Raw genomic sequence first — 13702 nt, forward strand, 5'->3', positions numbered from 1 at the left:
TTTCAGCTTTTTCTGCCTTTTTCTCACAATGTATTATTCCTCCTGCTGGCCAACATAGTTTTATCTCTCCTCTGAGTTTTTTTTCCATTTCTTTGCTACATTTTTTTTTACACTTATTTGTCCCTGCAGTCGCATGATTCTATATCCTAAGTTCCTCCATTTGTTTCTCACTTGAAGTTGCAACACTTCACTTGCATATCCACAGGACTTGTTTACTGCATGCGGTGCTCCTTTTGTGGTCTTCTCTACGTCGGAGGGACGGTCTCAGATTGGGAGATCGCTTCGCTCAGCACTTCTACTCCGTCCGCAACAACGGTGACCTCCCAGTAGCCAACCTTTTCAATTCTGAGTCACCTTCCAGACTCACGTGTCTGTCCATGGCCTTATGCACTATCCCACCCTGACTGCCCTTATTTTCTGTCTGGGCACTCTCCAATCAGATGGCACTAACATTAACTTCTCTGCTTTCTGCTAAACCACCTTCTTCGCCCCCCCCTCACCCACCCCCCAGCCTTTCCATCCAGTTCTCCTCTCCCTTCACCCTTACTTACCCAGACATCCCTCCTCCTCACTGCTGCTGTCCCTTCCCTGCTTTCTCCACCTATCATCTCCTGTCTTTGCTAACTGACCCCCCCACCCCACCCCCCGCCAACCTTTTTGTTTGGACACCTGCCAGCCTTCTTTTATACTCTTATGAAGGGCTCAAGACTGAAATGTTGGTTATCTATTTTTACCTTTGCAACATAAAGGACATTGTTTGACCGGCTGAGCTTTTCCACCAATTTGTGTTTTTACTACAAAGCAGGGAAAGCTTCCCTTAGTGTTTGACATTCCTGTGTGATATTTCTGCACCCTTTTATATTAATGGTAATTGTCTATCTGCAAGGCTAATCAAATATTTATCAGTCTACCACAGCACTGGCTCCTTTTCTTAATGTTTGTCATTCCTGTGTGACTTTTTCAAAATTCTTTGCTGTGGAATCTTGTCAAAGGCTTTACGAAAGTCTACATAGACAACATGCACAGCCTTTCCTTCAGCAACTTTCCTGGTAACCACCTCGAAAAACTCTAGAAGATTGGTTAAACAAAACTGGCCACACACAAAGCCATGTTGACTACCCCTCATCAGTCCGTGGCTGTCCAAATACTTGTATATCCGATTTCTTAGAACACCTTCCAGAATTTACCTACCACTGACATCATACTCACCAGCCTATAATTTCCAGGGCTACTTTCGCAGCATTTTTTAAACAACGGAACAACATGCTGCCTTCAATCCTTCAGCACCACACCTGTGGCTAAGGACATTTTAAATCTTTCTACCAGAGCCCCTGCAATTTCTATACTAGCCTTCCTCAAGATCTGGGGGAATATCTTATCAGCCTGTGGGGATTTATCCACCCTTATTTACTTTAAGACAGCAAGCACTTCCTCCTCTTTAATCTGTATAGGTTCCATGACCTTACTGCTTGATGTCCTAACTTCACTAGACTTTGTGTCAATTTATTGAGTAAATATTGATGCAAAAAAAACCAATATTTAAGAGCTCCCCTATCCCTTTGGCTCCAATATATAGCTGGGCATTCTGATCTTCAAGGGGACTAATTTTGTCCCTTGCTATCCTTTTGCTCTTAATCTGTGTGTAGAATACCTGTAGGACTTTCCTTCACAGACTGCCAAAGCAACCTCGTGTCTTCTTTTAGTTTTCCTGATTTCTTTCTTCATATTTCTCTTGCATTTTTTAGACTCTTCAAGTACCTTATTGCCTATACTTTCTATACACCTTTCTCCTCTTCTTAACCAGATCCCTAATATCCTTCAAAAACTAAGGTTCCCTATGCCTGTTAACTTTGGCTTTAATCCTGACCAGAACAGACTAGCTCTGTACTCTTAAAATTTCACCTTTGAAGGTCTTTCTCTTACCTCACACATCCTTGCATGAAAACAACTTATCCTAATCGACGCATTCTCAATCCTTTCTCATTTCCTCAAAATTAACTTATTGCCAATAGAGAATCTTAACCCAAGGATCAGATCTATCCTTCTCCATAATTAACGGAACATGGAAGTGGCATTATGATCACTGGACCCAAAATGTTCCTCTATACATACTGTCACCTGTCCTGTCTCGTTCCCAAATAGGAGATACAGTATTGCACTCTCTTCAGTTGGTCCCTCTCTATATTGATTTAGAAAACTTTCCTGAACATATTTGACAAACTCCATGGAATCTAGCCCTTTTATAAGTTCAGTCAATATGTGGAAAGTTAAAATCGTCTACTGTCACAACCTTATGTTTCTTGCAGCTGTCCGCTATCTCTCGACAGATTTTCTGCTCCAATTCTTATTGACGATTGGGAGGTCTACAATGCAACCCTACCAATGTGATCATACCTTTCCCGTTCCTCTTCTTCACTCATATTGCCTCAATAGATGAGCTCTCTGGTCTGTCCTGCCTGAGTACAGCTGTGATATTTTCCCTGATAAGCAATGCCGCTCCTCCCCCTTTCATCCCTCCCACTCTATCACGTCTGAAACAGCAGAAGCCCAGAAGCCAGTCTTGCCCCTCCTGCAACCAAGTTTCACAAATGGCACAATGTCATAATTCAACATGTTAATCCATGCTCTAAACTCGTCAGCCTTTCCTACAATACTTCTTGGATTGAAATAGATGCACCTGAGAACATTTCCACCACGTATAACCCTTTGACTTCTAGTGTTACATGAATTTTCACCATCTTTTCCCTTCTCTACTCCCCTATCTACTCTGTGGTTCCCTCCCTCTGCAAATCTAGTTTAAACTCCCCTGAAGCAGCACTAGCAAACCTTTCCACCAGGATATTAGTCCTTTTCCGTTCAGATGCAAACTCTCCCGTTGTTACAGGTCCCACCTTCCCTGGAAGAGAGCTCAGTGATCCAGAAACCTGAAGCCCTTCCACCTACACTATCTCTTTAGACACATGTTAAGCTGCATTATCCCCCTATTTCTAATCTCACTAGCATGTGGCACAGGTGCTTGCACTAGGTAATGTAAATTTCTGATTTTACAATGGAGCCACACAAATTGAAAAGAAATATCTTTGTTATTGGTTCCTATGAAGAAGCCTCAGAAAACCAGACACACCCAAAAATGAACTCCAACCTTTGTTTAGTGCAATTCTTCCATCTTTGTAAAGGGACGGTAAATAGATTGGTCGGACAAATGGGGACCATAACTGCTCCTGCTATGAGGATGACTGATAGAATCTGGGGGTGGGGTGGGGGGGGGGGGGAGTAGTAAACTAGATGTGGGGAGAATAAAATGAGATCAGCGTAGATGGGTGCTTGACTTAGTGGGCCAAATGGCCTGTCTTTGAGTTGACTGTGTCCTCCTTCTTGACTGCTCTCTCAGATGGATGTGAAGACGAAGGAACTTGTAATTCCTCAGGTGCCACAAAGCACATTATCTGGAGTCATTAAGAAAGCCAATTGTTATGACATTTCTTGATAATGAAAAAGAAATGTTTTTTAAGATGTTTTCTATTAGCTGATTGAGGTGAGATAAATATTTTTTGTTTTGTGACATTGTGCTCATATTCCATATTGGAGGATCATGACGAATTGTCATTTTCCCCTTTGGTTGTTTGAATGAACCAAGAATCTTCCCTGAAGTGACTGATGATGCTTTTGGTTATGGCCTCCTGAGGACTCTGCTCAAAGTTTATGAGCCCCCTTCCCTGTGAAGCAGACAAGTTTTGGTTTCTTCCGTACTTCTCTCTTAGCAACTGCATTTAAAAAAATCATAAAAATATTTGTTATGTGAGGTGAAAAGTAGCCCCACCCCGGGACTACAGGACCCACATTGAGAATGGCTGCTATAGATTTTACTTATCCTTGGCTGGCAGGTGGTGATTGGAAGGTGGGTGAGCTGGTGACAGGACGGGAGGTATGAATTGTTTCATTGTCACATGTAATGCAGTGAAGTATGAGCTATACTCCCAAGACAACAAGAGGTATGGACAGAGTCATGATGGCCTGAGTTGCATTTATAACTCTCCGCTGTGTTCCTCCAACAGATTATCTTTAGCTCCAGATTCTGGCATCTACAGCCTCTCATCTGTCTCCAGGTTGTTGGTTATATTTACTCCCAAGAATTTGAACCTCTCCATCAGCTGCACCTTAACACCACTGCTGTATACAGCGACGAGTGCATCTGTCTCTTTCCTGAAATTAAAGACGAACTTCTTGCAGGGGAGGTTGTTATCATGACTAGACTCTCTATCTTCTATCTATTCTCTGTCCTGTCAGTGTTTGAGAAATGCCCAACAATGGTGTGTCATCTGAAAATCTGTTGATTTAGCTAGGGCAGTGTTTGATCAGACAGTTATGAGGTCATAGGAAGTAGAGGAAGGGGCGGAGTACTCAGCTTTGTGGGGCAACAATATTAAAGATTATTGAGGACGTCGTGGATCCAGTTGCAGATGGAATGCTGATGCCACTACCTGGGGGGGGTTTTAGGATAAGTGTTTGGGAGTATGGTGTTATAATCAATAAATAGGCTTCAGACTTGTATGTCCTTGTTCTTCAAATGTTCCAGGGTAGAGGGTAGGGCCAGTGAGGTGACATCTGCTGTGCACCTATTGCAGTAGTAGTCAAACTGTAGTGGATTGAGGCTGGAGTTGGTGTGAGCCAGAAGACGCCTCCCATTGGCCGCTGGCCGATAATCATTGAAGCATGGTGTCTTGTTTTTCTTTGGTACTGGCATAATAGTGAACTTTTTAAAATGGATTGGACGGTGAAAATCGTTAAAGAGAAAAGTAAAACCTTTCTCACAAACTGTTCCCACTCCATCCTCCCTCTATCTCTGCTTCCATTTGCCATTACAGACAGCATGGGTTGCAAGGACCTGTGGAAAATGCAAGCACTTGTTCGGCTGAATGCCTTCTTCCATATTGTTATGATGTGCATTTCAAGACTCACTTCCTTCCTCACCTCACATCTTCCCCTCACTGCTGCCATCATTCTCCAATCCAGTTCACCTCTCCCATTTCTTCCCCCTACCCTTGTTATTTGGTCTTGCTGCTACCTTTGTGTTTATCAAGTACCATCCCAAAGGCAGGTTACTCCCAGCTTGTGAGTTTAATGATGATCTGACAGGGAATGGTAAAATGGTTGTGTTTGTCTCAGAATTCCCAGCTTTGTTGATCTTCCTGCACACATTTTTTTTTAGAGTCAGTAAATTTCCCTTTATTAGCCCTGGGCCACAAATGTACACTGCTCCCACAGTCTTCTACCAATGTGAAGCTGGAGTTCTTGCATTGGCATGAATCGTTTGAAGATATCAGTCCAAGGCAAACATGACTGCAATGTTCTTTGTCAATTCAGAAGGCTGAGAGATGACGGAGCCTCCTCTTTCTCCTACCCTTGTTGCACAGCTACAATTGAAGATTGATCACTGTGAACATTGATCATCAGGCCTTGAATCTTGCACAAGTGGAAAGATTCAAAGCTCTAATGCTGGATGCATTTCTAGTCAGTTCAGACATCTCACAAAAGTTCAAGATTTCCTCTGAGCTAGTATCTGTCAATGCTTTCTCTGAATTAAGTCCTTGTAAGACTGGAAAACAATTCAGTGATGGAGTTCCTTCAATTTTTAATTACCTGCCTGAAGATATAAATTCACATTTGTCCCATCTCTCTCTGTAAAGAGCTGAAGTTTTATGGACATGAGAACTGAATATTTTAATTTTAATTAATGTGAACAGCGCTTGCTTGCAGTTAACACATACAAAAATGAATCTGAAAAACAAATCTGAAATAAAATCTGAATTTTTTGCAGGTGTTTTGGGGGGATCAAAGTGGTTATTCTAAGTTGAGCATCAAGTTAAAAAGCAGCTTTTTGTTATAATCTTGGGCAACCTTGTAAAGTATGTTTTACCTGTAGATCTGGTGTCGGGGAAACATGTGGTGAAGTCCCCAAATGGTTTCAAGGCCAAGGATGCTGAGGTTATCAGACACCTTTTAGTACAGTGACCTCTCATTGTTGTTTATAAAGAGCAACAACTTGCATTTGGATTGAAGACACAGATGTTTTTGTCATGGCTCCTCACCAGCAGATCAGAATGACCGACGTCTTGAACAACAAACAATCTGCTGGAGGAACTTAAAGTGGGAGATAAAGAGTGGGCCAGAATCATTCGTCAAAACGTCAGCAATTCTTTCTTTCACATGGATGCTGTTTGACACTCTGAGTCCATCCAGCGGATTGTTGCTTCTGATTCCCAACACCTGCAATCTCCTGTGAGACTTTGTTATTGTGAATTTAGGGTGCTGGATTTGGAGAAGAAGTCCATGTTCTGCATTATTGTAGTCTTCCGTTCATGAAGATGTAAGGATTGTTGAAAGACTTTTTCAGAACAAATCTGTTTATCAAGGCTTAACTATGTAATTACAATAAAAGCTATATCAATGAGATAGACAACAGACTCGCCAAGGCAAGTAGCGCCTTTGGAAGACTACACAAAAGAGTCTGGAAAAACAACCAACTGAAAAACCTCACAAAGATAAGCGTATACAGAGCCGTTGTCATACCCACACTCCTGTTCGGCTCCGAATCATGGGTCCTCTACCGGCACCACCTACGGCTCCTAGAACGCTTCCACCAGCGTTGTCTCCGCTCCATCCTCAACATCCATTGGAGCGCTCACACCCCTAACGTCGAGGTACTCGAGATGGCAGAGGTCGACAGCATCGAGTCCACGCTGCTGAAGATCCAGCTGCGCTGGATGGGTCACGTCTCCAGAATGGAGGACCATCGCCTTCCCAAGATCGTATTATATGGCGAGCTCTCCACTGGCCACCGTGACAGAGGTGCACCAAAGAAAAGGTACAAGGACTGCCTAAAGAAATCTCTTGGTGCCTGCCACATTGACCACCGCCAGTGGGCTGATAACGCCTCAAACCGTGCATCTTGGCGCCTCACAGTTTGGCGGGCAGCAGCCTCCTTTGAAGAAGACCGCAGAGCCCACCTCACTGACAAAAGGCAAAGGAGGAAAAACCCAACACCCAACCCCAACCAACCAATTTTCCCTTGCAACCGCTGCAATCGTGTCTGCCTGTCCCGCATCGGACTGGTCAGCCACAAACGAGCCTGCAGCTGACGTGGACTTTTTACCCCCTCCATAAATCTTCGTCCGCGAAGCCAAGCCAAAGAAAAAAAAAAGAACAATAAAAGCAGTCAAGTCAGCATATAAAACCAGAACTAAATGTGTATCTTTCCAAAGGCATTGGATTGATTCTGCAAAGATTTAAACTTCAAATAACCCACATATCATGAAAGGTTTTTTGTATTATGGGTGAGTGTATTGTCTGTTTTTGAAGTCAATCTGTTATATGACCGATCTCAGCATTAATTTTTCTTTCTCTTCCCTCCAACACCACCCCCCCCCCCCCCACATCATTGTTGCAGGAAGGGCAAAGAAGTCCCACAGTCGTTCAAGATGTTTTTCAGCAATTCACTTGCTTTGAAGCAGATTAATCTATCAGGCACCAAACTTCCACCGGACGCAGTCAAGTCAGTGTTACTTCCTCTCTCTGAAGAACTTTTCTTTTATCCAGGATATGTGGGTAAAAGCAGGTCATTCAGCTCAACCAAGCCACGTTTCTACTCTTCCTCAATCTTCTCCCACCTTCCTTCATCCATATCAATCTCTTTTCCCTTCTGTCTTGTATGGGTAGTGCAGCCTGTCCCGAAATCTGTGTGTACTGTTTGGTTTTTAAGGCAGCAAACAGAGTCACACAGCATAGAAACAATTCCTTTGTCCCACCCAATTCAGACCACCCATTTACATTATGCTGCACTGATCCCATTTTATTCTCCCAATTTATTCAAAAGAATCTGGGATCAAAGAAATTGGAAGATTAGTGTGAAAGAAAAGCTGGGAGATGGGCAGCATCAACTCAATGAGACCAAAGGCCTGTTTCTGTACTGTTTGTATGCTTCTAGGATTCCCATTGACTCCGCTCAGCTTCTCCTATTTGCTTGAGAGGCAACTAACCTACACTGACGAGAGGCAATCAGCCCATTATAGGAATGATGCAGGGTTTTGGAAAGGGTACAGAAGGTGTTAAACCGAGATGCCTCAGATATAAGGGGAGGTTAGAAACTTGGGTTGTTTCTTGGGTGTTTCAGAGGCTGAGGGGGGCAACATGATAGAAATATCTAGAAGTTTGAGAGGCATGGATAAGATGGACAGTCAGAATCTTTCCCTTGGGAAAAATGTTAAATACATTATGATGTGCATTTCAGACAGGGTGAAGTTCAAAGGAGATGTTTAGGCAAGTTTTTTAAAAACACATGGCGTTGGATGCCTGGAACTGGTGGAAGCAGATGCAATACTAACATTTACAAGGCTTCTAGATATGCACAAATGCAAAGGGAGTAGAGGGATATGTATCATGTGTGGGCAGCAGCGTTTAATTTGGCAGTGTTTTGCGTAAGACATCATGCGCCAAAAGGCCTGTCCTGTAAAATGGTCTGATTCCACATTCAGGAACAGCTGACAGGCGGAGCAATCAACGTTCCCAGTCAGTCAGGTCCCTATCTTACTGCAGCTCCCAACTTTCTTGTAGTTTTATTCTCCGAACATCTGATGGAACAAATGATCTCTGGTCCTGAAATGCCCCATGGTTCAACTTTTTCCTTTTGCACTGTGCATATAAAAGAATTTACATTAATTAATGCTGTTGAAGTGACGGAAAACATTGAAAAGGAAATGAGGAGTAAGAATTTATCCTCTGTCACGACTGTTAGAGGTACATTATAATAGCAACTATGTGCACAAGTTAGTTTTTTTTTGCAAATTTTATTTATTAATCAAAATAAAAATACAAGTAAATACATAATGTTTTACCCCATATAATCCCCCATCCCTTCCAACCCCTCTCTAAACTACCCTAAAGAAAGAAAAAAGCGAATAGGAGATCAACTTGCATAACAGCCGTCAACTATTGCCATGGTTTAGTGCAACCCCAACCACTGTGTGGGGAAAAAACTATTACAAATTCAATCCCATATATTCTCATATGCAGGCTTCAAACTTTAACAAAAAAAAAGAATAATTATTACGTAAATTAATCTTTTCCAGCGGAATACGAGACCTCATTTCCGAATGCCACCATTGAATACTCAAATCAATTTCATTTTTCCAAGTAATTGCCAAACATTTTCTAGCCACAGCTAATGCCACTCAAAAAGGCAATTTGAGACTTATTTAGTTTTAATGCCAAACTCAATTTCTTAATATAACCCAGTAGAAATACCATAGGATCAAGTACAAATTAGTTTCTGAAATTCAATTCTGCCACTTCAGTGGAACTGACTATGGCAGCACAATTGTCTGTAGAGCAAATAGGTTTTTTGCTTTTTCTTCAACTCTATTGAGGTGGGCATCCAGTTAATTTAAATGGATCTCATTCTTTGCAGAGCACTTTTACTTGGCCTGTCTTGCAATCCTCATCTGAAGGAAGTCTCTCTTGACCTTAGCAATTGTGAGGTAAGGAGGAATCGTTTTGTTTGTTGAGTTAGTCCAACTTGATTTGTATTTCACCACTGAAGGCTACACTTTAACATTTTTGTTAAGACTACCACCATTCTAATTATTTTCTTGATTTCAAATTTCTGTGCATTTAATATTTAGACTTTGTTGCCTTTTGGGCATAATAAACCAAAGATTCATACATGTGTCTTTTCAAGGGCTGCCATCAGGTTTGATGGCTCCAGTGGGCATTAGATCTCATCCCAATCAGAGTATCTTTCAGTGCCTGTGTAACAATTGAATCTGGAAACTTTGTCTCTGATCATTGTTTCTCTGAACTTGGGGATACTGAAGTCCACTGTAATTTCTTAGTCATCTCTCATGAATTAGTTCAGCAAAATTCATGAAAAGTGATTCTGCTTAGCTGATGTCTATACTATGCAAGGAACAGATTTTGTCCAGTCATTACTGTTGCTAAGTAAAAGCTGGAACTGCTGGAAATGTCGAGAGGTTTGGCAGCTCCTGTGGAAAGAGAAAGTTTCATGAGAATTCATTAAAGTTTCTGGACCAGATGCGTGAACTGCTTCTCTTTCTATCAGAGTTGAGTTATTTTAGCACTTTTTATTCTTATTTCAGATTACCTGCACTTGCGGTTTTCTTTTAATTTTCATTTGCAGTTAGTTAATTACCTTATGGTATGTTTCACCCATTAATAACTTCAGCAGAAAATATGATCATATATCCTGTTATGGGCCCAGAGGATCCCAAAACCCAGCAGTAATAGAAATTCACCAAGACAAATGGTTACTTAAACAAAAGTTACTTTTAATTATCTTTAAACATGAAAACAGGATCAAACTTTAACTTATCGCTATTTACTTAACTTAATCTAACTTAACCCCCTTCTAATTCTAAGCACACATGTATGTAATGTGCATGTAGGTTCAGAAAAGTTCTTTAATTCACAGTCCAATCTCACTTCTCATTCCTTCAAGTTCACTGTTGTCAGGCAATTCTTATACTGTGCACAGAATTTAACATTTATGAATTTCACCAGGCTTTGGTGCTTGAAAGGTAAATGGTTACTGCTCAGGAAGGTTCTTGTCGGTTTTCAGAGAGCGATTTGTTGCTCGTTGGACACAAACTGATTCCTTTCAATCAGCCACTTCAGTGTCTTGCCAAAGAAACTTGCCCATCAGGGTTTTCCAGATGATAACCTATTTCTTTCAGGTCACCACAGAGTTCATTTTTGTTTCCCTTATTTCATGTGAAACATTATACAGGCAGCCATCTCCTCTTGTATAGACCACAAGATCTTTGAACAGGCTGAACTAAGAACTCACAACCTGTCTTCAAACTGGGGTTTTTCCACAAGCTTGCCAGCTTGTCATGTTCCAGTCCCTGCTGCTGAACTGTAGAAATGAATTCTCTCTCTCTCTCTCAGACCCTCTTAAGACAGCAAACTGCACTCAGACTGCGGCACCAGAGCCAGTCTTCTGAGTCTGTTCACCTCTTGCTTTCCAAAACAATAATCCACTACTCCACAGCATGTCCAATTAACACCTACTTCTGAAGCCTATAGGCATCCTTCAAAGTTTTTGCAAAGGCACTCAGAGCCTGGACTGTCTGGCTTGAGCCAAGCTCTGGCATTTTAAATGAGATCTGTTTTGAAGTGTTTGTATTTGTTTGTGACCTACACTAAAAAAAACCCCACACTTTATCTCCTTTAAAATGTATCTATATACAATATAAAATATAACATAGTCTGTCGCAATCCTTGAACCATAATTCCTGAAATGTTGACTGTCCATTTCTCCTCCTGGTCGCTGCCTAACCTGCTGAGTCATTCCCACGTCTCTTTGTTTGCAAAAAGTTCCAAAGCTCTTGATTTGCAGTGCACGATCTCATTTAATAGATCACATGAATTCAGCAGTAAAAATTGAGAATTGGCTTTTCTCTGTATTCCCTTAAAACCCATGTCTCCAAGAAAATGAAAATGTTTATTAGCTAATTGGATAGTTACCTTCTAAATATTGATAAATATAAAGGTTCTCATTCCTGCAGTAATATTTTGATAAAAGAATGTCGTATATTTAGGTTTTTTTCAGCGTCATTTGTTTGAGCAGTTTTGAAAGGCTAATGTCAAGGATGCAGAAGTCAAGGATGCTGTGATGCTTTTGCTGACTCCCGCTCTGCACTGATATTTTCCATTCTTTTCCCCTCTACTGCTTTCCTTAGCTTGGTCACTGTGTAAGTAGCCTCCCTGCTTTTTAACCTTTGTTGATCCAGTAAAATGGCTTCCTTGTCTGTCTGTCAGGATTTCTTTTGAACCACTTGACGAAAATAATATTTTTGCTCAAGCAGTACTTTCTATAATGTGATGGGCATGTTTCATTTGATCAAACACTTCCTGCTTCAAGAAAAAAAGGCTCAATCTTTTGGTGTATCAGATACTGCAATTCAAACCACTGTTCTTTGAATACTATTTTGGCATTCCTGTTGTGCATGCTGTATATCGAGGGGAAGATGTTGACAAAATTTTCATAAGAAATGTAGTGATTTAGTTATCGTTATCAATTATAAGTAATTCAAGTCATTTTTTTCAGTATTTTGTCTTGATACTTTGAAAATTGGCAAACTTTCTTCACAGCTGATTGCTAGGAATTGAAGTTAAAGAAATAAACTTCTTCAATAATAATTGGATGCAGCCGAATTCTGTTATTTATATTTTTTATTTTTGATGTTTTCAGATGCCATTGAGCATCTAACAGAAACCAAGAAGAAATAGGATCTCGGATTAGAAACAAACCCCCAACGACTGACGCTGTTGAAGGAGCAGTTAAATCTCAATGTGACCCATAGTTTCTTTTGATTGCGAACCTCAGGAAATTTTTTTTTTTAAATGATTGAAATAAATAACTCGTGGCCAGTATGGAATTTATCAAGTAATGGAGGTTGGACATTACCATCTAGATGTTCATATTCTTCATGACCAATAATATTTTAGGAAGCCTTTTGATTCTTCGGTCTTTATTAGCCACTTTTTTTGTTGCCCCTTTTCTTTAATACTGCTTTCTGCTGCTTTTGCATTGAATTTGATTTAATCCAGCTGAGCTCAAAGTTCTGAATTCAAATCATGAAATAATTCCACATGAAACTCAAACATTACTGCTTAATTTGGATAATTGGATGTCCTTTTTAAATTTTCAGACATAAGAAAGGGAGGAGACTGTCTTGTCATGAGTTTTGAAAGAAGGAAAAATGTGCCTCACCGCTTAAAAAATGTAGCTAATGTACTTGCTTGGAAGAAATGAATGGGGGTTATCCAATTCTTATTTCAAGAGTTCTTTATTAATGCCTGGTTACTTAATCGCTGTTATAGAAAGCTTGGTTCAAATTGGTGAATCACAGTAATCTTGAACATGTTAACTGTAGTAGAAATGACCAGTTCATTTATAATACCCATTTGGTCTTGCATCACGACCAGGAAAGCATCTTTCAAAAAATGAAGGCTAATGACAAAAACTTTCTGCCAAAGGATTTTATTTACTGCCCCTTTGTTGAACAGCAAAGTATTTGTATTTGAAATTGCTGAAATCTTTTCATGTAAATCCCATTTTATTTCAGATAATGTAATTTCAAATTTTCACGTCCACAGCTAAGATCAGGTGGAGCTCAGATTCTGGAAGGTTGCATTGCAGAAGTCCATAACATCTCAAAACTGGATATTTCAGACAACGGTGAGAAGGACTGTCTGATTTTTACATTGAATCTCATCCTGTGTTTAATATACCATGGGAAAAATCAATGAGCAAGTAACTACATCCTTCCATAAAGACATCTCAATGGAATTAATTCAAAATCAATAGGGGGAGGGGGGGAGGAAGAAATTAGTCATTTTAGCCAATACTTCAAGTTTATAACATCAAGTTGAATTTGCAGTTGAACATTAAAATGACATCCTCATTAACAAAATAGCCTTTTTGCAATTTGTTCTATTTATTGTATTGTCTATGATGTGTTTGGTCATGATGGAATAAAAAAAGGTTAAAGTGATCACCACACTGATCTTTAAATAAAAAAGAAATATTTCTTCAGCTTTTTGAGGAGAAGGTCGAAGAAACATAGTTACAAGTGACTGACAATACTCTTCGTTTAATTACGTACATTAAAAGTGCTCTTTTGGG

The 13702-nt window shown here is 40.4% G+C and overlaps 1 protein-coding gene across 8 annotated transcripts in view; it reads left to right on the forward strand.

Annotated features, from left to right (window-relative positions):
• Positions 1-13702, forward strand: part of LOC138751311 (F-actin-uncapping protein LRRC16A-like) — a 378511-nt gene that overhangs the window by 225034 nt on the left and 139775 nt on the right. For all 8 annotated transcript variants that reach the window (XM_069913446.1, XM_069913453.1, XM_069913448.1 and 5 more), the window contains 3 exons: positions 7448-7552; positions 9464-9533; positions 13174-13255. In XM_069913446.1, coding sequence (XP_069769547.1) covers positions 7448-7552; positions 9464-9533; positions 13174-13255 — 257 coding nt within the window. The remainder of the gene's footprint in view (positions 1-7447; positions 7553-9463; positions 9534-13173; positions 13256-13702) is intronic.

The sequence above is a fragment of the Narcine bancroftii genome, chromosome 1 (genome assembly GCF_036971445.1).
Source record: "Narcine bancroftii isolate sNarBan1 chromosome 1, sNarBan1.hap1, whole genome shotgun sequence".
NCBI lineage: Eukaryota > Metazoa > Chordata > Chondrichthyes > Torpediniformes > Narcinidae > Narcine > Narcine bancroftii.